At 40.4% G+C, this 26,578-nt stretch overlaps 1 protein-coding gene across 1 annotated transcript; it reads right to left on the reverse strand.

The window, feature by feature from the left end:
- Positions 1 to 1,474: 1,474 nt before the first annotated feature.
- Positions 1,475 to 26,061, reverse strand: LOC121246835 (pre-mRNA-processing-splicing factor 8A-like). Its single transcript, XM_041145129.1, is given in 26 exon segments — positions 1,475 to 1,966; positions 2,123 to 2,365; positions 2,501 to 2,779; positions 2,862 to 3,059; positions 3,147 to 3,308; positions 3,594 to 4,067; positions 4,171 to 4,425; positions 4,519 to 4,625; positions 4,711 to 5,327; positions 5,792 to 6,045; positions 6,129 to 6,236; positions 6,327 to 6,516; positions 6,608 to 6,731; positions 6,817 to 7,058; positions 7,578 to 7,704; positions 9,992 to 10,446; positions 10,529 to 10,833; positions 10,926 to 11,240; positions 11,362 to 11,630; positions 11,748 to 12,538; positions 12,681 to 13,167; positions 13,804 to 14,194; positions 14,409 to 14,501; positions 14,629 to 14,752; positions 25,537 to 25,558; positions 25,561 to 26,061. Coding segments are annotated over 26 exon segments (7,044 nt in total). The 5' UTR covers positions 25,778 to 26,061; the 3' UTR covers positions 1,475 to 1,771.
- Positions 26,062 to 26,578: the final 517 nt, after the last annotated feature.

Raw genomic sequence — 26,578 nt, forward strand, 5'->3', positions numbered from 1 at the left:
CGCACTTATCAGCTTTGTTATTATTACCATAAACGTCGCAATGTCTGGACTATACATACACACACAGATAGATTTTCGCCAGTGTATAGAACTCCTTAAAATACAAATCAGCCATAGATATAATAATATTGACGTTGGTTACATTACATTCTAAATATGGGTACAGATTACCGGGGGAGAGAAGAACCTTGTATTTTGGACCACCAAATAAATACAAATTTGTATTTTTCATTCTCAGTATCAAAAGATACAAAATGTTAGTTGTGTTGCGTTTGGATGTTGAGCTGAGCTGAACTTAGTTCTTTATAAATAGTAGTGAATTGAGATAGTAAAGTGAGTTCTGTGGGACCTATCTAAAATGAGTTTATATATGTTTAGATGTTACGATGAGTTTAGTACTTATTTATGGAAAGTTGAAAAATATATGGACCCCACCAATGATTGTAAAGTTGTTATAAAAATTGAATAATTAATTTATTAAATATTTTATTAATAAATAATATAAATCAAACATAAATTCCCTCAATGCATATAAAAAAATTACAATAAAATAAAAAAAAGATAAAATAATTATTAATAAAATTACAATAGTATCATGTCCACATTTTATTCTATTATTTATTTATATATTATTTAATTAATGATAAACAAAACACATGTAATGCGGAAGAAAATCTCCCGCTCAAGCAGGTTCTCAGTCGCTTGACAATCGAGCTAGAGAAATTTGTCTCCCACTTGAGAGCCAAAATGCCTTTTTGAAGAGAAATAGAGAGAGATGGTCAATGGGTCTCACAAATTAAAGAGAAATAGAGAGAGAATATCAATGAGTCCCATTACTTTTTGACAGAAAAAAGAAATAAAGAGAGAGTTCGGCTATTTTTTGGAGTAGCACTACACTTATCGAAAATATGTCTCGAAAAGCATACTTGACTTTTTTATTTTTCTTTCTTTTTTTGCATGTATTTTTTTAATTATCATAAACATTTTTAAAAGAATAAAAAAATTTACATCATTAAAAAATACTTTCTTAATCACTACATAAAAAAAAATCATTCAGGACACTTTTTGAGTCCTCAAGTCAGGTCCCAAAACATTTCTCTTCTTGGAGATAAATAGAGATGGAATGTTAGTAGATCCCATTACTTTTTGAGGGAAACGCTGGGAGAAAGTTCAACTTTTTCTTCTGCTTTTTATCCGTGGGTTTCACGAAGGCTCAAGTGGAAAGTGAAGACTCAAGTGCGTTTGGATGCTAGATGATGTCTAAAATTGAACTAAGCTGAGCTGGTCCTAACGCAGCCTAAATTGTGCAAAGCAGGCAATATTCGAGGGCTTCAGCTCCGACGTACACGCTCTCCATCTCCGTTTAGATATAGAAATAGTTTCATCTCATTTTTTTATTACAACTTTTCTAAATTTTCATACAAAATATAATAAACAATTTAATTTTTTCAAATTTCAAAACAATAATAGTATTAAAAAATAATATTTTATTTAATTTTTAACTTTTATCTAAAACCATCTCGTCTTATCTCATTATCCAAATAAGACCTTAAATATCAAAATCACATATGTACAAAGCCTGCTACTACAACACTACAACCGCCCGCTACAAAATGCTCCATCTCAAGATATTGATTATTACAACAAAAATAGTTTCTATACTCTTCTGTCCCCAAGTTGGCCGAGTGAAAAACTCCGTGGTTGCACTTTGAAAAGCCGCGCCGCAAATAATACCACACTTGTTTACAATTGTGACATTAATCACTAACTCCTACGAGAATGTATCTTCACGATCTCCTTCGGCAATTCTCTCTCCCTCCTCCAAGTTGCTGAACTCTAGGAAATGGGTTGGCCTGTGGTCCTCGTGATAATATTCACGGGGTGCCCCAAGCTTAACTCCATACTTCATGCTAGGTGCATGTTTCACGCCCATGAAGTTGTAATTCCACGGACCATTATCTGGAATCTAGAAACCAAAGCAATAAATGACAAAGTTAACGCCATGGGAGAACAAGAAACCAATCAGCAAAGCAAATACACATCTGATGAAAAATAACTACACCATTATCCAATGCATGACCAATAATCATCAATTTCAAAGACAGGTGGAGAACATTCTTACCATATAGAAACCAAGGAAGCGGTCACTCAGGAGCATTTGGACCTTCTCGTAATGAGTGGGAAGGTAGCCATGAGGATTACTTCCGGTGTCCTTGTTAACACGTCCCCATTCATACCCTGATGGTGTCAGCTTATAAGCAGTTAAGGAGCAGGACCCTGGAGTGAAACTGCAAGTCAAAATTATGCACTTCTCCCCATCCCATTGCTTGTTGTTTTCCAAGATCTTAGCATGACTTGTGAGATCCTGTAAGTAATATCTCAGGTAAGATAACACTCCCTAGCTCCCCTCTAAAAGAAGAAAATAGCAAACTACCTATGATTTAACAATTTATTGAGAAAAACAAAATAAGAAAGATGGAGTACTGGGTTAGACAAAAACCTGTGGCGATAACTGAGGAAGTTCGTTAGGTTGTGTATGCATCCATCCCAAAGGCTCCAAATCATTCAGGAAATCATGCTCTGGGAGAGCTGCTGGAAGATTAACTTGCTGATGGGTTCCCCACTGCGGTGGCATAGCAATACAGCGAATTTCCTTAACCTGCGGGTTGTCAGGGGGACTTATGCCATACAAGTAGCCAGCAATTTGAGTCCGCAGATCTGCTATGCAGATAAACTTCTTCAAAATGTTTTTTGGCATGATATAAGTATATCCCGTTTCCTGCATTAACCAGTGCTCTCCATGTCAGCAGATGTGAATAATATATGATTATCATATATAATATGAGAAGGAAGACCTGAACCTTTATATCCTCTGAATTCACATAAATATGATTGACGCGAAGATAGAGATTTGTTGCTGATATTGCTCTCACACGCCAATCAGTTTTAGATCCAAATGCAGCTTGCTCATATGGACTTGTGGTGGTGACAATCAGTTCATCACCATGCACATTGGTTGTCCTTGTTGTCACTGCTGTCAGCTGACTTGCTTCTTTTGCCTGATATTTTTACACAGAACACACCAAAACAATGAGATTCTACCCAGAAATAAAGTTATAATCAATATGAACAGAAAGAAACATCACCTGCTTCTCGATCTCAGCAATCTGCTGTCTCTGTTGGGAAGGTGGGGTAATCTCAGCTCCAAGTATAATATCACGAATCTCAGACTGCGTCAGAGCTGATGTATTAACATTGTTCTTCTTGGCATAATCCGAGAGTATGAGATCTCTAAGAGCAACCTCAACCTGTACCATGAAGATCATTGGCATAACTCATAATATTGAGGAGGTGCATAAAAATAATTCAATCATAACTTGAGAAGATTTCTTGAGACTACTGATTTGAATCTAACCATCCAATTTTAATCACAACACTACCAATTTCCAAAACCTTTATGAAATTTTTTTTTTTTTTTTTTTATAAGTAACCTTTATGAAACTTATATGCCTTTTGAATGATAAGAAAAAGGTGAGTCTTTTTAACAACAAATTTAAGAAGGAATGCATCACTACAACAATGGGGTTAGTTACCTTCATCCATTGATCATCATTGAGAGAAGGCCATATGTGGTGAGGCTCGGTAATGATCGTTTTGTCGGGCTTTAGTAACATCTTTGCCTTCTCATTGTTCACATGAAGTGCACGCAAGATCAGAATGAGCCGGGAGAATGCAGTGTATGATGAAATACTTTTCAACCAATCATCATAAATGTTGAAAAGAACCATTTGTGGCTCTGTAGCCTTCAAAATCAAGTCACCAAACTTCTCAATCTTCAAGCATGCCTGAAAAGGAAGCTGCAGCTCACTTCCTTTAATAACTATGTTGGGAAAATCAAGCAAGTGAACCTCCAATGGATCCAGCATTCCTTTACGAGTCACAATAATTTGCTTTGGTTGTTCTTCAACGGGTAAAGACCGGACAAGAGCAGCAACTTCTTCTGCCGTCTTCCACTTAGCCAACTGACCAAGACGCTTCTGTCCTGCCCAGACACTTGTGTGAATGACCTGCAAGAAATCATATCATGAATGAACTTTAGAATCTCAAATCAAGAGAGAGACTACTTCCAAAATACCATTGAAAAGGAAAAAAATATTGAAAGAAACAGACCTTCAGAAACAGCTGCCCAGTCCTTGGATTGAATATAAAGATAGCACCATTGATGGGTTTTGTTGTAAGATTTCCTTCAAATGTCTTATGGATAGTAACACGATACACATTAGTGTCATCAACAAACCATATTATTTGATTGCTGAAGATCTCTCCATAGTTCTGAGATGACAAATATGGTTCAGTGGGCTCAGAAGAATACAATTGCAAACCTTTCCTTATCCGCTCCCTCAAGACATATAAGGCTGGATTCGACTGCAAATGCACCAAGAAACATTATGTACTGCTATATGTCTATCACTAATTTATGGGGAAAAAAAAATAACAACCCAAAATTAAGAGATATACCTTCATAATCTTATTCATTGCCTGCTGGATGAGAGGCTTTGACCCAGGAAACCAATTACCAAATGCAGAATGTAAGTTATATGCCAAATCGAGGCCAATCATCACCCCTGCATGGAAAAACCCATGATGATTATTTCAAACCTAAAAGCAAAAGCACCTAAAGTAGTAAAGCAAAAGGCAATGATAACATACCAGTAGGAGATGGATATATAGACATGTTATCTGTTGTATAATCCATAAACTTGGCTCGAGTGTAACGCTCAATATCGTGAGAGTCATAATCTCCCCAGCGGAGCTGCACGTCAACCCAGTACTTGTTGCTAGCTTTCTGATCAAACACATCCTTCGGCTCGGCCACAAGACTAGGTTTTGACATTGGCCATCTATGAGCAGCAAAGAGAAGAATGTCTGCACAAGAACTGTTCATTTTGTAACTCTTCCTTGGATGGATTGTTTCCTTCTGTACGGTTTCAATTTCCAAAGCATCCAACTCCTGATCCAGAACTTGACAAAGATCCATGACAACACTCTCATGAACCTTTTGCCACAAATGAGCACGGAATATCTGAATGAGTGAGATCTTCAAGGTAGGGATCTTCCCATGCATGAAGATTCCTGTTAGATCCAACTGGACTTGGAAACCCACGTAAACATTCGCTCTATTTATTGTAGGTGACCACCAAAGAGTAAACCTACGGTTAGGGATTTGGTTGAGACCAGATCTCTGAGCATTTGTCAGCTTCTTATACTTCATTGATTCCTCAAAGCCCGATGCCTTTTCCCAGAAGAGACCTTCCCAAGTTGGAAAGCTGAAAAATTCAAACATTAATTAATCCCTTAGGGGAAGGACATTACAATATGTGTTACACCCATAACTGTGTAACAATTTGAAAATAAAGATTGCTCCTTTTTTTTTTTTTTCAGTTATTGCTCCTTTATCATACCCACTTCTGAAATGATTCAATCCATAGAACAAGTTTTATAATATATGTACCAATGGCCTTTAGGACTACAAGGCATTTCCACTACATGACTAATGAGTGGAAGTAAGGTCATCGATTCAACCCCGTTTAGGTGAAGTGTGTACTGCAGTGCAACAAACTTCAACTGCCCAACATCATAGAGGACAAAAACCTGCTCTGCTAGGTGTATTAACAGACCAAATCATATATACCTACTTGTTTCATTAACAATCCCCATTGTAATATAGAACAGTAGACTGACTAAAATGATGACAACTAGTCTGAAGAAACTTGCCACACAGAACACTTACTATGTTCCTTTGAACAAGGTATGCTCAAGAATTCCCTCGACACCTCCCAAAGCTTGGATTACATCAGTTCGATAATTGTTCAAGTTCCAAAGTTTTCCGTCATGCCTCTGGTGCGTCCACCAGAAAGGGTTCTGCTTTAAAACTTGGTATTGCTTGAAGTCAGTGCGCACCCTCCATCCTTTGTCATATGCAAGAGTGTGCCGATCCTTCTGAAACAAAGTATTTATACGTGGAATTCCCCTGTCCCATGAATCCTGACAAATGAATGGAGTAAGATATGAGGATGAAAGAAATTTTTCAGAAGTCCTAAAAATACTGTAAAAAAATGGCCACTCACTTCCAAATCTTCAAGGGTCAGACGCCTATTTTGTGCCTGAGCTTCCTGCCTCTTCAGTGCATATTCTGCCCAAACACGCTGTGAATCTATGAACTCACTCTCCCATGGCTGTCAAGAAACGAGCAAGATGATTAAAAATCTGAAGCAAATACATAGATAGACATACCATATACACATGAAACATAAATCTCAAGTCACCTGTATATATCGATAAAGATTGGGAATTAGCTGGTCCTCTTCATGACTCATTCCACTCCTAAAGTGAGTTACACCGACATCAGTCTGCTGACTGTAACGGAGGTCACTTTGTGGAATCAATATGTGACCCATGGAAAGCATGCCAAGTCCTCCAATTTCCTTTGGAGTGTAAAAAATGACAGGAGGGAACCTGAGAGCAGATTGAGATTCAGAAAGCACAATGAGATTCACAATGCATCTTTGGGAAATGAAATTGCATCTCATGCAGCCAATAATTTTACCTGCTAGGCATCTTTGAGTTCAACCCAATCTTTATACGGGTTTGAATTTTATTTTCGCATTTAACCAGCAAATCTAACAGTTCTTGAGTATGTACAGTGGCTTCACGGAAATAAGTCATGAGACCTATCAAAAACAAGAACCACTCATAAATATCCTTGCAATGTCAAAACAATTGTAACAAGGCAAAATAAGATTTCAAAATAAGTACCTATCAGGGCAGTATTCCATTTATTGACAATTTTCGTAAATGTTGTAGAACCTGAAGACATAAGAATCTGCCTCACACGATTCTCAAACACCTTCATGTGTTCATCATCCACCCGCAAGAAAGCAACTGCAGTCCGTTCTTTGGTCTGTTCATTCTGCAGATTCCAAACGCCATCCCTTGTATTACTGAATGCTTCTTGGGTCATTCTTATTTTAGGAAGTATCCGAACTTCAAATCCACACCTACAGGTCAAAGAGGAGATGCTTCAGATAATCTGACAAGCCTCTTTGAGGAAAGGCCTAGGGAGGCCAAAGAAAAAGGTATCTTCTAAAGCAAATATGGCGCTAAGATAAAGGCATCTTGGACTTGTGCATAATTAAAAAAATATATATTATAAATAAATCTAACATGTAACTGCCAAAAAAAGCTCTTAAACACAAGAAACCTATTCTATACAAACATATAGATCATATGTGGGAAAATGATGTCTCACAGTTAAACAAGTCTGGATCAACACTATCAACCCATTCTTTTTGTACTTGTTCACTCTTAAATTATCTAGGCAAATCATCCAGGAGTTCCAACTTGAGCGATTAAAAGCAACCAGACTGGCGCATAGGAAATTCCAGGAACTAACCAAAACCAAAAATCCCGTGCAACATTGAGTATATGATCATTGCTGGAAAACATAGCTCCAAAGCAGAAACATCTCATAAAATACGTACAAAAGATACAGTGACTTAATAGATGGATATACATACATGCTGAATAGCAAGTTTGGATTATCCTTGCTGTAAACTGAGACAAAGCTATTCTCCCACTCCAATGTTGTGATACTTCGAGGAAGACGGTTCTTCATATCCCAGAAAACACTCCTCCCAAGATTTACTGAAAGGACAATCAGAGAAAGAGACATGATATAAACCAATTTCTGCATCTCAAGAAAGCTAAGTCATTCTTTCTAAAAAGGTTTGGTCATAACTTTATAATTAAAAGTCGCCACCCTATTCTCCTGCCACCCTATTCTCCCAGACAAGTCGCCACCCATCTAACTGGCGAGCACCTTCTCACCATCGTCACAGACGAGGTCGGCGGACCCCGGCGACCTTGTTGAGGGCCGTCCGGCATCGGTTCTCTCTTTGGCAACCGGATTTTTTGCAAGTTTAAGCCTCAGCATCTGTTGTTCACGGTAACGCATTCAGCCTTCATTACACAGGGCTCAGATCTGTATTTTTGCAGCATTATTCACTCGCAAGGTAGGGAGTGGGCACAAATCTGTCTCTTTGGCTCAGTTTCAGATCTGGTTCTTTCGAGTGGGCAAAGATCTGTGTTTTTACCTTGAGGATGAAGCAGGAGCAGTAGGGAGCAGTGGGATTTGACAATGACGATGAAGCATGAGGTGGATTCCTCTCAGTTGGAAGGCAAGAGGTGGTTGAAAGTGGAATAAAAACTTTCATTTTTACGAAAGAGGGAAGAAATAGCTTTCGTATTTCTGAATTTAGCAAAAGGATAGTTAAGTTCATGTGTCTAGGGGGGACGACAGCTTCGTGGGTGGCTAAGGGGATTGAGGATTGTTTAGAACTTAACTGTCATGAAGGTTTCTTCAGAGAGCTAAGGATGGGTAATGGAGTTTTTAGCATTCAACATCATGTTAACGCAAGGGGTACTTTTTATAGATCTCAGAATTCTGAAATGGAAGGAAGAAAGGTTTATTGATGATTCCGGAGGGTACAAATGGCATTGGATGGAAAGGTTTTCTGCAGTCCATTCTAAGTGTCACTGAATCCAAAACCACTACTCGAAGTGGAGAGTTTGTTGATGGAAAAAACAGTGGGAAGGCCTTCCTCAGTCAAAGGTGCTTCGTACGCAGCAATGTTGAGATCATTAGCAGGTAGTCCGACCAAGATCAGCTCAGCGGCAGAAAGAAAGGGCAAGGCACTTGTAGGAGACAAAAGACGTCAGGTGACATTGGGAGAGCTGGAGGGGGTCTTGTGAGATGTCAAACCTCAATTGAAAGGAGTTATGGAATATGCAAGAGATCTGATGATTAAAGTGGACAAGGAGCTTGACCTGGTCATGGGTACAAGTGTGCCGGTAAGTGTGACAGAAAGTGTGCAGGCAAAAGGTGTGTCAATGATAGGGTCGTTAGACGCTGGCATCTTTGTGCATGCCAGTGTCACTATGCCTTCTGAGGGAGCTATAGGGTCTCAGGAACCAGTTGCAGATGAAGTTGGTACTTCTGTCTAGGGTTCTCTTTTAGTTAAAGACAGGGGTCCCCTCAAGGTCTCAAGTGCTTCGGATAAAACAGTTGAGCCTCTTATAGAAGATGCAAACGGGGTAATAGAAGATAGTGCTTCCCCTCTTGAGGAAGTAGGCACGGCAAACGAGCAAGGATTGTCGAGGGGTGGAGCAAATACAAGCAATGTTGATAGAGGGGAGGAACCTGTATTGGTAACAGATGGAGGGGACAACAACCATATAGTTGTCGAGCAACCATTTGGCGAGAAGGAAATTCTCGATTTGTCGTTGGTGCCTCGTGTGGGGGAAGGTTTAGAATTGTCGTTGGTGCCTCGTGTGGGGGAAGGTTTAGAGTTGGAAGTGCAATCGGGTACTGTGGTTGGGGATAATGTCGTTCCCCTGGTTTCTCTTCCTCCGATTAATGATATAGCAAGTTCAACATTGGATTGGATTCTAAATAAAGATAATGGGTTTCTACAAACCCTAGGGCTTTCATATGGAGAACATGGAGAATAAAAAGACCAATTTAAAACACTACTCACTGCAATTGAGACGAGCCACGCTCTTGAAACCAAATCTAAGTTTAAGAAAAGCAGGGAGTTAAATAACCTTTCATGGGCAATCAACTACGATGCTAAGGGAGCTAGTTCCAATCAAGGGAAGGCTAAAGGGAGGGCTTTCGGGTAGAGGTTTTTACAGAATCTAGGGACTGGGGTCGGGGAGGTGTGTTACATTCCATTTCCGGCTTGGTGTATTTTGGGTAGGTTTTCATGGGCTTTTGGGTCATTAGGGGCTCTCTTGTATGGACTAGGTGTTTTCTTGTATACATCCAGTGTACTTGGTTACTCCTATTAAAATATATATATGTAATATTATTACTTATAAAAAAAAAAAAACTTTTTAATTAAAAGTGAAGACGAAAAACTAAGATAGATACCATCGTGTTTCATGAGCCTCATCCTGGCATCTCTTGGCCAGCACTTCTTATTGTTGTATCCAACCATATTTTCGTTATTAGGATCAGGATGCTCGGTAAGGTACCGCTGAATAAGGTCTCGAGCCTCTTCGTGAGTGAAGCGGAGCAATATATGGACCCTGTCTATGTATCGAGAATACAGCCGAATAGGGTGCCGTGTCTCAACTTTTGTGTCCCAATAAGTGATGAACTCATTAGGCATCTGCGGAGGACCAGCAATCTCACTGGCTCGTGTCAATCCAAGGAGCAAGAGATCCAGCACAAGTCCATAATACTGTACCACAAAAGAAGCAAACTGGAGACCACGTATAAGACCATATGAATTCGTGTGACTCATATCCTTGTAAGACAGCACCACATTGTTCTTTGCAGTAACATAATCAGCAATATTGTGGTCAAGAACCAATCGCAAGAGTCTGCAACAGCAGAATAAAGAAACATCAATTTAATAATAAAAATCCATATTTATAGTTGGAAAAGCAATGAATATGTACTCACCTGTTTAACATTGTCAAGTCAATCTTCTCAAAGAACTTCTCAAACTTTGTTTGAAGCATCACCACGCATTGCCCTTCACTTGTGTCCCATATACCTTGTAAATTGTTTATACCCTGACACCATTTATAAACCAAAAGTGGCGGAGGCTCTGAATCCGCAGGCTTGATCCAGTTTGGAAAGAGATGGCGTTTGTCACCTTCATACCATAAATATTGATCAAGATATGCATCTGTAATCTTCTCAAGAGGCTCAATCTCATAAACTGGAATGAGATAGCTGTACAAATCCATAAACTCTATGCCAACCTAGAAAACAAAAGTTCAGTTCCAACACATTTGATTACAATGCGAGGCCCAAAGGTCAGAATCAATTCATCCATAATCATCAACAAACTCACCTCTTTGAAGGCACGCTGAGTGAGCAGGTGACGCTTTATTCGTGACAGTGCTTCATGTGGGTTATCATAAGCTTGTTCAATGAGACCCAACTCTTCCCTCTGAAGCTGGTTTAATCTCACAGCCACACTATAAGATTCTTTCAACCTCTCCAGAGCAAGGATAAGCAGTTTTGTATCATGCTTATATGACAATGGAGGAAATGGAATGGGAGAAAACTTTCTGGACTCCAACCAATGCACTGTCGTTGTGTAAATGGCAACTGCTTCTTCAGGTGTGACATATGGACCATCTTTTAAATAGTTGTGTTGTCGTTCCTACAACAAGAGAAACGAAAATTGAAAGATAATTAAGATAGTGCGCGCATGCATGTGTACACAAACACATATATTATCAAGTGGAACTTTAACCAGAGACTGTTGAAATTGGAATGCGCACCTGTTCCGCTTTTAACCAAAGCCGAGTCAGTCTCCCAAGATTCTTCCGACAAACTGTTTTATCAACTGTTGCTCCTCGTTTTATACGCTCACGGTTGTAGTGAGCAACATTTGTCCACCAGTCTGCTTTTGACTTGACATAACGAAGAATCATGTTCTCAATGGGCACGGGCAAACCAGGAACCTTCCAGGGAATATTTGCCTTCCAACATCGCCACGCCTCACTGAGATGCTGCAATATAGTTCTAGCTTTATTCTGCTTAATGCCCTCTGCAATTAAGTATTACTATGTTAGAGACATCACAAGACTATAACAACCAGTAAATCAGATCTTAAAGGTAAAACCATGAGCCAAAAGGAAATAAATTATGTTAAATCAAAGACTACCTGGCATGGCATCAAGAACATCATGCATAACAGCTGCACGAAGCTCCAAATCAAAGTGGCTTTCAACACGTTGCTTAGTAACAGTCTTTGCCACACCTTTTGAATGGCGCCCTTCGAATTGGCGAGCAAGTAAATTCCCTAACCACCGTTCCAGAAGTGGCACTATACCACGAAGAAAGAATAACCACACCCTCCACATTGGTGCCCAAAATCCACATCCTGGTCCTTTCCCAACTGGACCAGTGTTGAACCTATAGTAAATCAAGTGTTTCAAGTCTTTGCACATTCTGATCTGCCGCATAAGCCTATACTTGTAGCGATACATACCAGTTAGTTGACCAACATGAGAAAATGTATATTGCAAGCCATCAGCTAGTTGGAAGGCATCCACGTTACCCAAGCGGAACTGGATATTGGCATCAACGACAAGCTTTGTCAAACGGAGAATTTCACGACAAAGATGGAAAGCATTACCAAAGCGTGACTTCTTCCGCTCCTTTGTTGTGAGGGTCTTCACAGGCTTTAGATTGAAATTATAATCAAGATGAAGGTAGTTCAAATTTTTCCTATGTATGAGGAGATTTAGCATGTTATAGCCCTGCTTACAAACTTGAAGACCAGCTTCAGCCCAATCAAGTTCTGCAGTTTGGAAAAACTTTGTTGCTTGCAGAGATCGAAATAAGTGCTTCTTCTTTTGAGCCTTAGGAGGTCTGTGATGCAGTTCATTCAACACGAAGCATTTAAGCAGTTTTTGATAGCTGACCCGAACTTTAACTGGATAGGATGGAGGACTGCAAAAAAAAAAAAAAAAAAACAACGAAAGTCAGATAATATCTAATATCTATTAGATGCCTCATTTGCATCATATCCATCTGAGTGGCATTTAAAAAACTAATAAAGAAAATTACAAATAAAAAAACAGAGAGAACTCACCAATGCTCTTTATACCACTCTGACACAAGGGGTATATCTTCAGCCCGTCTCATCCGACCAGATCTCATGTTAAAAGGGCGTGGAGCAAACAATAAGGAAACACCAGCAGCTGTGGTGTCGGTATAAAGTTGTGTGTCATTCAGAAAAGGTTCTACCCCTTCTGGCAAGACAAAATCATCATCATCATCCTCATCACGACTTTTCTTTTCATGCCGCTCCTTGTTAGTGCTAGTTATTGGGTGTATCAAAGGATCATAATAAAATGCAGGTAAATCAGGATCCTCGGTTTTTATGTACATGATCATGGGAGTGTGATACACACAGAGCTTTACTTTCCTGGGCCTGTTATTATAGAGATGAGGGAATGCAATTCTGTATTCTGTCCTGAGAGGTGACCGAATTATTAACTTGTTAATATCATTGAACTCGTTCCAATCCTCATCCCCTTTCTCCATGTCACGGTATAAAGGCTCGAATTTAGGGCCGCCTAAATAAACATCAGAATAAATACATACTCAGACGATACTAGTGAACATACTTGGAATTTTAAGATCCACTGGCAAGTTAGAGGCCAACAGAAAACAAGTTAACAGAGCACTAAAAGCACATCCAAACTTCACCATGACCGTATTGAATACTGGCACTTCTGAAAACTGGAAAAGTAATCGGACCAACAGCACCAGCATAACAACAGGACCAGACATCCAACCTATGTAATATAAGTTAAACAGAAACCTGACCGAGATACACAAAAAACTCATACAATTTTGTTATATGTGACACCATTGAACAGCCTCCAAAAGAATGAGAAGTTTTTCAAAAAGCCCAACCTAAACTGAACCATTATGTGCCTGTGTGCTGGTAATTGGTATCACATCAAACCATACATCTCAAGTTCTCCTCCCCCATCATGTCAGAGGATAAAAATATGCCACCAACAAGTTTCCCTAAAGAGCCAATCTGAGATTTAAGAATGACATCAATCAAACCAAAGGAAGAACTGTAAACTAATCACATATGATGAAATAAAACCACCAGAATGTCCAAAAATTTCATTCAGAGCACCAAATAACTCTGTGAAAAAACAAAAATGAAATAAGAGAAGGGAAAGTAGGAGACATACCAGGGATACACATGTTCAATGCTTTGGCTGTAAAAAATGACTCCATGTCAAACAAGTAGAAATAATTGCGATCAATTAAATCAGAAAGTAGCTGTCCTGCAAGCCGATGCAGTGTCGCCATGATCGGAAGGGAGAGATGCCATTTCCGGTAACTTGGACCATTTATCAGCTTTGTTTTCACAAGAGGCTTATGGTCATAAAACCATGTACATACAGCAGAATCCTCTTCTTCATCCAATTCTAATTGGATAGGTTCAAGAGGATCAACATCTAAAAGATTATCAGCATAGTCTAATGGAGGTTCTTCATCATCAAATGGTGGAAACCGCATTCTCTTGAAATGCCGACGATCTCTCTTCTCCCTTCGCATCATGATCCACATTGTGCCCCACTGTAACATTTTAAGATTCAATCTGTCATTGGACTTATCAAAAAAAAAAAAGATTCAATCTGTCATTGGCAATTTGGAAATAAATTATATAACACGAGAGCGCAATGCACAGCTACCCATACTTTCATTGAACTCACATGAGCTCCACATTAATAAAAACCAAATAAGAGGGGCAAAAAAAAAAAAAAGGAAACTTCTTGCTGAAGAAACAAACCTGAGCCAGATATATAGGTTCAACAACCCATGGTATTTCATTCACAAATGTAATTGCCCCAGAAATATGGTACAAAACCTTCACATCTCGGACCTAAAACCACATAGAAGCAGTAAGATAATTTACGATGGCATACAAAAAAGCAACAAGAACATATATGAAGCACTTCAAAAATAAAAGATGAAAAAAATGATGGTCAAAGGAGGCAAAGAATAAGTACCTGCTCCCACGGCATGGGCATATTCTCAAGGAGCTTGTAAACTGCATGTGGAATAAATTTAAGGGCTCCAAGATAGACACGCTTATCATGACGATATTTCTTTGAGGACATGTCCCCATGGTCTCTGTCCAATAAAACACAAAAAAAAAATAATGATAATCATCAATGAATAAGGATTTTATTGATGAGCAATGAAACGCCAAAATAAATACAGTGATAAACCCAGCAATCAACTGTATTAAATCTCACAGCTACACAAACATACTTTATGACAATAGAAAAGGGTAGATGTGGAACAAAGTAATAGATAATGAAGAAAATCAAAAGATGGGGAAATTTAAAAAAAAAAAAAAAAAAAGGCTTTTGAAACAAAGGGCCAAAACGGAAAATCTATTAATTGGTTGTATTTATTAAACCAGACATCCCAACAGGAAGCTAAATACAATCATAAAAAAAGGACGGCTAAAGAAAACAAAAAGAACACTCGCAGTGCTCGAGGAAAAAACCTTCTCTTGCTAACAAGTCTTCGTTTGGAAGTTAAACCTATCTCAACTCATCATTACAACTTTTTTAAAACTCAATATAAAATATAATAAATAATTAAACTTTTTCAAATCTCAAAATAATAATAATATTAAAAAATAATATTTTAACAATATTTTATCATCTCAACTCAACTCAATTCAGTTCAACATCCAAACACAGCCCTCGTAAAATCCTTCTGTCGCTAACGACAATCAAATCACCAGCAATGGAGACTGGTTTCACCAGCTACATTAGCGTCTAGGTGTCACATTCATTGGCTACCCAGAATAGCTCTAATGAAAACAACAACACACCAGCTGTTTGTAAAAAGGCCATACACAGAGTACTTGAAATTAATTCACTGTTTTCTTGTTTTTGCATATACACGATAGGCCTCTATTTATAGAAGCAGTGAGTAACAACCCAGAATATTCTTTCCATTTAATACATGACATCTGTCCATTCTGTTACACAGCAGAATTCTAGAATATTACACAGCAGAGGGTTGTTACACAGCAGTATTCATTCCACTTAGTGCTCTGTTGTTGTGGAATTTGTTATTTGCATCGGTGATGCCTTAATACCCTCCCGCGAGTCAAGCGGCACTGTTTTAATAGTGAGGCTTGATCGAAGAAGATGGAACCATGCAGCTGAAAATGGCTTGGTAAGAATGTCCGCAATTTGATCCTTGCTGAAAATGAAGGATACTTGAAGTGTCTTTGCTGCTACCCTATCACGAACAAAGTGATAATCCAAGTCAACGTGTTTGGTGCGAGAATGAAGAACTGGATTTGCCGACAAGTATGTGGCACCTAAGTTATCACACCAGAGTGTGGGGGGTTGTTTGAGAACAACACCCAGCTCACGCAGTAAGGATTAAAGCCAAAGAATTTCACACGTCGTATTTGCTACTGACTTGTATTCGGCCTCTGTGGAAGATCGGGCTATAGTTGGCTTTTTTTTTAACCCCAGGAAATGAGGTGAGTCCCAAAGTACACACAAAAACCACCTGTGGATCTGCGATCATCTGGGCAACCGGCCCAGTCAGCATCAGAGAAAGCGGACAGTGTAGGAGAGGAGGATGGAGAGAAGCACAGACCAAGGTTTTGAGTGTTATTTAGGTAACGTAAAATTCTTTTAACAGCTTGCCAGTGGGGCAGCCGTGGACAGTGCATGTATTGACACACACGATTAACAGCAAACGAGATGTCTGGACGAGTGAATGCTAAGTACTGAAGACTTCCAACCACACTTCTGTACAATTGAGCATCTTCAAATGTACAGCCATCTAAAGCAGTCAGTTTAGTAGATGTTGACATCGGGGTGGATACTGGTTTAGAGGCATGCATTTTGACACGGGTAAGAAGATCACAAATGTATTTGGACTGAGATAAGAAAAGACCAGAGGAGTTACGGGTTACTTCAATTCCTAGGAAATAATGTAAACACCCTAAGTCCTTAACTGGAAAATGTGTACTGAGAGAGGAAATAAAATTAGAGATAAGTGCATTACTGGAACCCATGACTATTATATCATCTACATAGATGAGAAGGTAAATACAACCAGTAGAAGTGTTTAAGATAAACAGTGAAGAATCGGCCCTAGAACCATGAAACCCGAGTGAAATTAAAACATCAGATAGTTTAGCAAACCAGGCCCTAGGGGCCTGTTTCAAACCATAGATGGATTTAAGCAACTTACATACATGAGTAGGATGTTCTGGATGGACGAACCCGGGTGGCTGACGCATGAACACTGCCTCTTCAAGATCACCGTGCAAGAAGGCGTTTTGTATGTTCAGTTGATGGAGTGGCCAGTTGGAGGTAACGGCAAGGCAAAGAAGGAGACGGATGGTGACTGGTTTCACGACAGGGCTGAAGGTTTCTGAGTAATCCAAGCCAGGTTGTTGATGAAATCCCTTGGCCACAAGTCTAGCCTTGCGGCGTTCCAGGAAGCCATCAGCTCTGCGTTTGGATTTGAGAATCCATTTGGAGGCCAAGACATTATAGTGAGGAGATGGAGGAGCTTAAAGGACAATTACAGGAGTTGTTGGAGAAGGGTTATATTCGCCCTAGCGTATCACCATGGGGCGCACCGGTCCTGTTTGTGAAAAAGAAAGATGGTTCTATGCGACTCTGTATTGACTACCGAGAATTAAACCGGGTGACTATTAAAAACAAGTACCCACTACCCAGGATCGACGATCTTTTTGACCAGTTGCAGGGGGCCCAAGTTTTCTCCAAGATTGATCTGCGATCGGGCTATCACCAACTTAAGATTAAGCCGGAAGATATTTCGAAGACGGCGTTTAGAACGCGCTATGGGCACTATGAGTTTTTAGTCATGCCATTCGGTTTGACGAACGCTCCCGCCGCCTTCATGGGCATGATGAACAAAGTGTTCCGGGAGTATGTCGATCAGTTTGTTGTAGTCTTCATCGACGACATTCTTATATACTCCAAAAGCCAAGCAGACCATGAGTACCACTTAAAAGTTGTGTTGCAGATCTTAAGAAAGGAGCAGTTGTTTGCGAAATTCAAGAAGTGTGATTTCTGGTTGCAAGAGATTACCTTCTTGGGTCATGTTGTGTCAAAAGAAGGAATTGCAGTAGATCCGTCAAAAGTTGAAGCGGTTGTGAAATGGGCCAAGCCAACCAATGTGAGTGAAGTCAGAAGCTTCTTAGGACTGGCAGGATATTATAGGAGGTTTGTTGAGGGGTTCTCCAGTATTGCAGCACCGATGACTAAGCTGACTAGGAAAAATGAGAAGTTTTTGTGGACAGAAGACTGTGAAAGAAGCTTTCAAGAGTTGAAGAAAAGATTAGTGACAGCTCCTGTACTCACGGTTCCCTCAGGCAATACAGGATTTGTTATTTACAGTGATGCCTCCCTCCAGGGATTGGGTTGTGTCTTGATGCAGCATGGGAAGGTTATCGCTTATGCCTCAAGACAACTCAAAAGTTACGAAGAGAATTATCCGACACATGATTTGGAACTTGCAGCAGTTGTGTTCGCCTTAAAGTTATGGAGACACTACCTATATGGGGAGAAGTGCGAGATTTATACAGACCATAAGAGCCTAAAGTATTTCTTTACTCAAAGGGACTTGAATATGAGACAACGCAGATGGTTAGAACTTTTGAAAGATTACGACTGCAACATCAACTACCATCCAGGTAAAGCTAATGTAGTGGCAGATGCTCTAAGCCGGAAGTCCTCCTCCGGTACCCTTGCTACTATGTATACCCCACAGAAGCATATTTTATTAGATATGGAACGGGCAGGGATAGAGATGGTTATGGATTCACAAGCACGGTTGAGTAGTTTGACCTTGGGATCAACGCTGATGGACCAAATAAAGGCTGCCCAATCTACTGATTCAGACTTAGCGAAGGTCAGAGGAGAAGTCCAAGAAGGAAGAAGGCCCGAATTTACTATATCCGGGGATGGCACCTTAAGGCTCAAGGGAAGAGTATGCGTTCCAAAAGTTAAGGAAATCAGAGATGTAATCTTGAGAGAGGCTCACCGCTCACTCTACACTGTTCACCCAGGTAGTACTAAGATGTATAGAGATTTGAAGCAACAGTTCTGGTGGAGCGGTATGAAGCGCGAGATAGCCAGCTATGTGGCTCAGTGTTTAACTTGCCAGCAAGTCAAGGCAGAACATCAGAGGCCTTCCGGACTTTTACACCCGCTCCCTATACCGGTTTGGACATGGGACGAAATTGGTATGGATTTTGTGTCGGGTTTTCTTAAGGCACCAGGTGGACAGGATGCAGCTTGGGTAATTGTCGATAGGTTGTCAAAGACAGCTCACTTCATTCCGATTCAGATGACGTACTCTACAGACAGATTAGCGGAACTGTATGTACGCGAAATCGTTAGATTGCACGGAATTCCCTCTAAGATTGTGTCGGACAGGGACACTCGTTTCACTTCGACTTTTTGGAGGAGTGTACAGAAAGAGTTAGGGACAGAGTTGACTTATAGTACAGCCTTCCACCCTCAAACTGATGGACAGTCAGAAAGGACAATACAGATATTGGAGGATATGCTTAGAGCTTGCATGTTAGACTTCAAGAGTAGCTGGATTAAATACTTACCCTTGATAGAATTTGCGTACAATAATAGTTACCAGGAGAGCATTCAGGCTGCACCATATGAAGTTCTTTACGGCCGCAAGTGCCGGTCACCTCTCTATTGGGACGAAGTGGGAGAACGTAGAACCTTGGGTCAGGAGATTATCCAAGATATGCATGAGAAAATAGCAGTTATCCGGAAGAAACTTGCCATTGCACAAGAGCGACAGAAAAAGTATGCGAATCAGAGACGGCGAGACTTGCAATTTGAGGAAGGAAGCAAAGTATTCTTGAAAGTGGCACCAATGAAGGGAATCATGCGATTCGGTAAGAAAGGCAAGCTAAGTCCAAGATATTTAGGTCCGTTCGAGATACTAGAAAGGATCGGAGCTGCGGCTTACAGGTTAGCCCTTCCACCTCAGTTATCGGCTATTCACGATGTTTTCCATGTCTCTTTGCTTCGAGAGTATGTTCCAAACCCCACACATGTACTTGAGTACGAGCCTCTTCAAGTTCGCGAGGATCTGACTTATGAGGAATTTCCAATCGGGGTTCTTGCACAAAAAGCTCAAGCACTCCGCAAGAAGACCATTCCGATGGTCAAAGTGCTTTGGAGCAACCACACGGAAAAAGAGGCCACCTGGGAGCTAGAAGAGGACATGAGGATCAAATATCCTTATTTATTCGACTAAGGTACGTTATCTCGAGGACGAGATTTCTTTTAAGGAGGGGAGATTGTAACATACGGGTCTAAATTTAGGGTTTAAAACTAGTATTTTACTTATTCAATTATCGGTATTTTAATTTCTTTATATTTATTTATTTATTTTAGATTTTATTTTTCTTTGTGGTAACAGATAGATCAATTGGGTGTTTCCTTTCCTTTTAAAAAAAAAAAAAAAAAAAAAAAAAAAAAAAAAAAAAAAAAAAAACTTCGAATATGCTATCCACTTAGTCCCCATGCCAGTTTCGGTTTCCAGAGTTTGAGCAACTCCAATCAAACCTTTCAAAACTCAACCAATCTCTCCACGTCGCTTCCTCCCATCGCCTATAAAAAGACCCTCAAACCTCTGTGATTCACACAGTGTTAAATCAAGAGAAACAACCCTCCCGCTTAAACCTTACCTCTGCCCAACCATCGTCGTCCACCCCGGGACGTCAGAGCCCTACCCACGGCGCCAGAAAACGCCGGCCAACTCAACCCCGTCGAACCCACCCCCTCAGGGACCCCCCAGTCTCGTCGCCGGTCGCTTTCAGCCACCTAGAGCCGCCGACGCCCTCTGCTCTCCCTCGTGAGCATCGCGCAGCCTCTTTCTCCCGTAACGCACTACAAATTGGAAATCAGGAAGCAGCGCTAAGAGGTAAATAGTATGATCGTACAAATGCACGCGTACTGTGAATATGATTGTTCTTATTGTTATGTATACATATTATTGTTATGTATAAAAAAATGTGATGTGCTTATGATTGCTAACTACGCTACACTAAGAGGCAAGTCAAGGTTAGTTTACTTTACAATCTTGATGAAATATGAGATTATACTTGAGTGAATGAATTTATTGTTGATTGATTTAATGTTACTAAATTCACATGAAAGACATGAAATGTTGAAGTTGTAGTTCAAAGTCAAGTATGCCATGTAATAGTCAGATTATGCAAGCCATGTCCATGAAATGCTTAGATTGTACCTATACCATGTTTGTGTAATACTTAAACCATGTATGCCATGTTCAAGTAATACCTGGATCATGTATGCCTTGGATCGTCTTAGAACCTTCATAGCATGTTATGTAATATCACGTTATACTATGCCATGCTAAAGTATACAAGAGTATGCCATGCTAAATCATACGAGAATATGCCATGTACAAAGATATGCCATGCTAAATCATACAAGAATATGTCATGTACAAGAATATGCCATGCCATGTCATGTTACGCTATACCATGTACAAGATTATGCCATGTTAAAGATGTTCATGAAGCAAATCCCATGCATTAAGAAAGATAAGAAATGTAACGGTACCACGGACTCAAGCGTGGTTAACCACAAGTTTAGTGAAACACGGACTCAAGCGTGTTTCACTTCATGATATGCAAGTTTAGTGAAACACGGACTCAAGCGTGTTTCCCTTCATGATATGCAAGTTTAGTGAAACACGGACTCAAGCGTGTTTCACTCCATGTTATGCAAGTTAAGTGAAACACGGACTCAAGCGTGTTTCACTCCATGTTATGCAAGTTAAGTGAAACACGGACTCAAGCGTGTTTCACTCTATGTTATGCAAGTTAAGTGAAACACGGACTCAAGCGTGTTTCACTCCATGTTAATACAATGAAAATGGGTGCCATGTAAATCTGTGACGATATATGTATGTAAAGTCTTCCAGAAAATCATGTTACGTATTTGATTGAAATCCATGAAGTTGTGTGCACGTTCGTAAGGGTATCCTAGAGATGAATTGTATGTTAGGCAAGGACCATATTTTTACGATATGACGTACTACTTACTGAGTATTCAACTCATTATTTTTGTGTGTTTCTTGTTTCTTCCATGTCTGATTCTCGCAGATGATGTCTATGATGATGAAGAGCGGAATGGCCAGGAGTAGATCTAGTACCAAGACTTAGGGCTGAATAAGTGATTTTATCACCAGAATTAGATTTCTTTTATGTCATGCATAGGATTAGTTATGTTTCGTTATATTTCGTTCAGTTTCCAAAACAATCATGTTCAGTTCAGTTTTAATGTTTTGATGAATTTCAATAAATGAGGTAATTCAGGATATGAATCTCTCTACCGGGCATTATGTTTTAAATGTTGGTAATATCTCTATCCTAAGGGAATGGGGTGTTACAGTTTGATTGTTCATTAAAGCTTGAAACTCAAGATGCATAGATGTCCTCCATTCTGGGTATTTGGAGGCTTCAGTAAACGAATCAGGTTCTTCGGGTATGAAGACAGACGAGGAAGGATTGTAAGACACCGAATAGGTGTGGGAAAAACTGGGTTTGGGTGGAGGCCATGGTATCGTACCATCGGAACGAACCAGAGGGTGATGGATGTTGGACTTGGCTCTTGTGACCATCGGATGTGAAATAGAAGGAGGAGAGGAGTTACCGAAGGGAAGTGATGAAGTAGAGGAGGATGAATGTTGAGAGGCAGGGGAGAAGGGTGCTATCGGGGATGTAAGAGAGTCTGTTTGTGAGGGAGAAGAAGTCGAAGCCCTAGATGAGGAAGAAGGAGAATTGGGTCTGGGCTGAGATGAGCTACATTTAGTATGTGGACTAGGAGAAGAAATATAAGATATGGGTGAAGTAGCAGGAACCGAAGAGTAAGTAATGAAAGGGGCAGGATAAGGAATAAAGGGCCCATGGTCAGTTGAAGGCTGATTTGCAAACGGAAAGATAGTCTCATGGAAGGTTACATCACGCGAAACACAGATGCGACCCGAGGCGACATGTAGACAAGTAACCTTTGTGATCCGGGCTGTAGCCTATGAACACACATGGCTTGGACCTGTAGTCCATTTTATGTTTATTGAATGGTCTCAGGTTGGGCCAGCACAAGGAACCAAAAACTCTTAAAAAAGAATAGTCTGGTGCATGGCCCATTAAGACCTCATATAGAGAGTTGTTTTGAAGAATGGGAGTGGGCATTCTATTTATTAGAAATGTGGCAGTTTGAAAAGCCTCAACCCAATATTTATGGGGCATAGAAAAATGAGCCAAAAGAGAAAGGCCTCTTTCAACGATGTGTCGATGTCGACGTTCCACACTTCCATTTTGTTGGTGAGAGTAAGGGCACGTGACCCGATGAGAAATTCCAATTTTTTGAAAAATATTGTGAAGAGGTCGAAACTCACCTCCCCAATCGGATTGAATAGAAATAATTTTGGAGGATAAATAATTAGTAACATAGTTGGAAAATGCAAAAAATAAAGTGGAAACACTGAATTTTGATTGCATAGGAAAAAGCCAAATATACTTGGAATAGTCATAAACTATTGAAAGGTAAAACCGACATCCTTTTGAAGACAAAATTGGAGCTGGGCCCCATACATCAATAAAAAGAAGCCCAAAGGGCTTAGACGCACGAGTGGGAGACAAGGGATGAGGCAAGGCATGGGCCTTAGCCTGTGCACAAGCAGAGCAGAGAAGATGACCATGGTTGGAGGTGGGAAGATGAAACCGATTCAAAGTAAGGGCCGTAATCCTGGAGGAAGGGTGACCGAGCCTAAGATGCCAAAGTTGATTTGTTGTTTTTGTGCTGAGTAGTGCTTGAGGTGGGGAAGAGGAAGCAGTAGCAATGGTGGATGATGGAAAGACGTACAAGCCTTCTTCAACGGGACCTTGAAGCAGCGTTACCCGAGTGCGAGAATCCTTCACAACAAAATGATCACAGTAAAATTCAAAGAAAACGTTATTATCTTGACAAAATTGTCGAACAGACAGTAAATTCTTAGATATGGAAGGAACATGGAGAAGTTAAGTTGAGAGAAAATTGCCAGTAGAAGAGTGAAGTTGAGCGGAGCCGATGTTTTGAATGGGCAGTGAGGAGCCATCTCCGATGCTGACCTAGTCAGAGCCTTGATAAGAGACAGAATCAAGGTTGGGATTGTTGTAATCTGGAGTAAAATGATGTGTTGCCGCAGTATTAGGGAACCAGCTTGAGTTTAGTGTAGCGGAATGAGGCATTGCAGTGAAATGAGCAGACAAATTTCGTGGTGGTGATGCCTGGTAAGATTGATTGAAACGATGATAACAGAGGAGGGTAGTGTGCCCTGGTTTATGACAAACCTGACATTGAGGACGAGTATCAGATTGATTGGTGAAAAAATTGGAGGAAGGACCTGAGCCACGAGAGGAGTTGTTTCCTCGACCAAAACCACGTCCTCTCCGACCACCACGGTAATTATTATGACGGCCACATCCAGATGAAGAAGGGGGTCGAATGGTAGTGTTGTTGGCTGAAAGGGATGTACCCGAGAGAAGGGAGTTGGTTTGATGGGAGAGTCTTGACTCATGATTTAGGAGATAGCTATAGAGTTGGTGAGGAGTGAGTGGGTCTGGACGAGTGGTTAAGGAGGTGACTAATGACTCATAATCTGCTCCCAGCCCTGCTAGAAGGAAGACAGTAAATTCTGAATCTGAGAGGGAACGACCTGCAGCACCTAGTTGAGAGGAGAGATGTTTTGCTTTATTGTAATATTACGTAATAGATTCGGCTCCCTTCTTAAGTGTAGCAAGTTGGAATTGAGTGTTCATGAGGTGTGCAGAAGATTGTGCAGAGAACAGATTTTAGGCAGTTGACCATACTTGTTTTGAGGTGGTACAGTCAAGAACTTGAGTAAGGACAGATTCGGAGAGGGAGGAATTAATGGCTGAGATAATGAGTTGGTCTTGAAGTAGCCATTGATCATGGGCAGGGTTGGGTTTGTTATCAAGAAGAGGTTCAGGAATCAGGTAAGAACCATCAACATGCCCATACAGTTTATGACCTTTTAGAAAAGGGACTATTTGAGCTTTCCATAGAGGATAGTTTTCTATGGTGAGTTTGAGATTAACAAGGTGTGTGGCTGCAGTAACAATAGACGAACTTACAGAGGAGGAAGTGGATTTAGCGGAAGTCGCCATTGTAGAAGGGACGTTAGTCCTTTATGGCTCTGAATACCATAATGAAAACAACAACACACCAGCTGTTTGTAAAAAGGCCATACACAGAGTACTTGAAATTAATTCACTGTTTTCTTGTTTTTGCATATACACGATAGGCCTCTATTTATAGAAGCAGTGAGTAACAACCCAGAATATTCTTTCCATTTAATACATGACATCTGTCCATTCTGTTACACAGCAGAATTCTAGAATATTACACAGCAGAGGGTTGTTACACAGCAGTATTCATTCCACTTAGTGCTCTGTTGTTGTGGAATTTGTTATTTGCGTTGGTGATGCCTTAATATCGTTTTGGAGTTTCTGGTAGCCATACCCTAACCGACTTATGTCCTCTCAGCTCGGATCCGGCAAGGTTAAGGAGCTAGAGTAACTTATTTCGCATTTGATTCGTTAATTACTTATTTCAGCTAAGCATACTTCCAGATAAGAGAAACATAAAAACATATTATCTCAAAACAAGAGGTTAGAATGCCTAAAAAATCAATTAACCACGTGCAAAATCCAACAACTACTCCCCTAAACTATCTTCGTTTCCAAAAAATATCATATCATTTAAGATACCAATCAGAAAACATCTAATAAATCATCCAAATTAAGTTTGGAGAACACGCGAAATAGCTATCACCTAATAATTTTCCTGACGTGCTCGGGGGCATGTCCTCCTTTTGCGTCTCGACAAACCCGAACTTCCGCTTGTCGCTGTATCGCTTGGAATTGAGCTGCTGCCATTTCCTCGCCTTCTCCTCGAGCCGCGCCTCGGCTTCGGCCGGGGACGGCAGCACCGTGTACGAGGGCTGCGCCGCGGGTGGAGGCGGTATAGACGATCCAGAGGTACCCGGAGGCGCAATCTGGCCGTTGTTCCACATGGCAAAAAGATTATAATCCCTATACTAAAACCCTAAAAACCCTTGATAGGAAAATGATTTATAGGGTGTGTAGATTTGAGATTCCAATGAGGTAGAGATTTTGAGTTTGTGGGATAGGTGAAGAAGCGGGAGATCTTTGAAGGGGGATTGAGGATTCAATGGTGGTTGCTAGGGTTTAGAGGGTTTGTCATGTATGTAACGTATGTTATCTCTCCCCCACTGAGTGAGAAGAAGAGTGTCGAACTATAAAGAAAGAAGTTAGGACGGTGCTGCGACTTGGTAGATTGGTTAATATTTCATCGGAGAATGGATATGGCGGTGGCACGTGACTCAGAGTCTAAAGATATTGGGTACGGACTTGATATGGGCTTTTTTTTTTGTCATTTAAGATTAACTATTATTCATCCACACTCTACACTTGACGTCGCTTTTATTTTTTGTTTTTTTGAAACGTGCGTTTTGAGGATAGAGGTCATTTGAATTTTCTTTCGTGCTAAAACGCAACTGCAATCCCGCGTTCACCCCTCCCTCTGTACAGCGCCCCGCGTTGCCCCTCCCTGCGCCCAGTACCACCCCGCGTTCACCCCTTTGCTCACACTTCGGGTAGCCAATTCGTGAGATTTGTTTTACCGTCCCTCTGCTCAACTTCTTAGGTAACTCCACTACCATTTTTCCTTCTATATTAGTGAGTAGTGCTTGTGTACTGAGAGAGATGAAGGGAGGCACGGAAGTTTGAAGTTTCTCTTTCATAATCGATTTCTTCCTAAATTCGTTTCTTCTTTAGTTTGAAGTTTTGTTTAA

This window comes from Juglans microcarpa x Juglans regia, chromosome 1S (assembly GCF_004785595.1).
Source record: "Juglans microcarpa x Juglans regia isolate MS1-56 chromosome 1S, Jm3101_v1.0, whole genome shotgun sequence".
Lineage (NCBI taxonomy): Eukaryota > Viridiplantae > Streptophyta > Magnoliopsida > Fagales > Juglandaceae > Juglans > Juglans microcarpa x Juglans regia.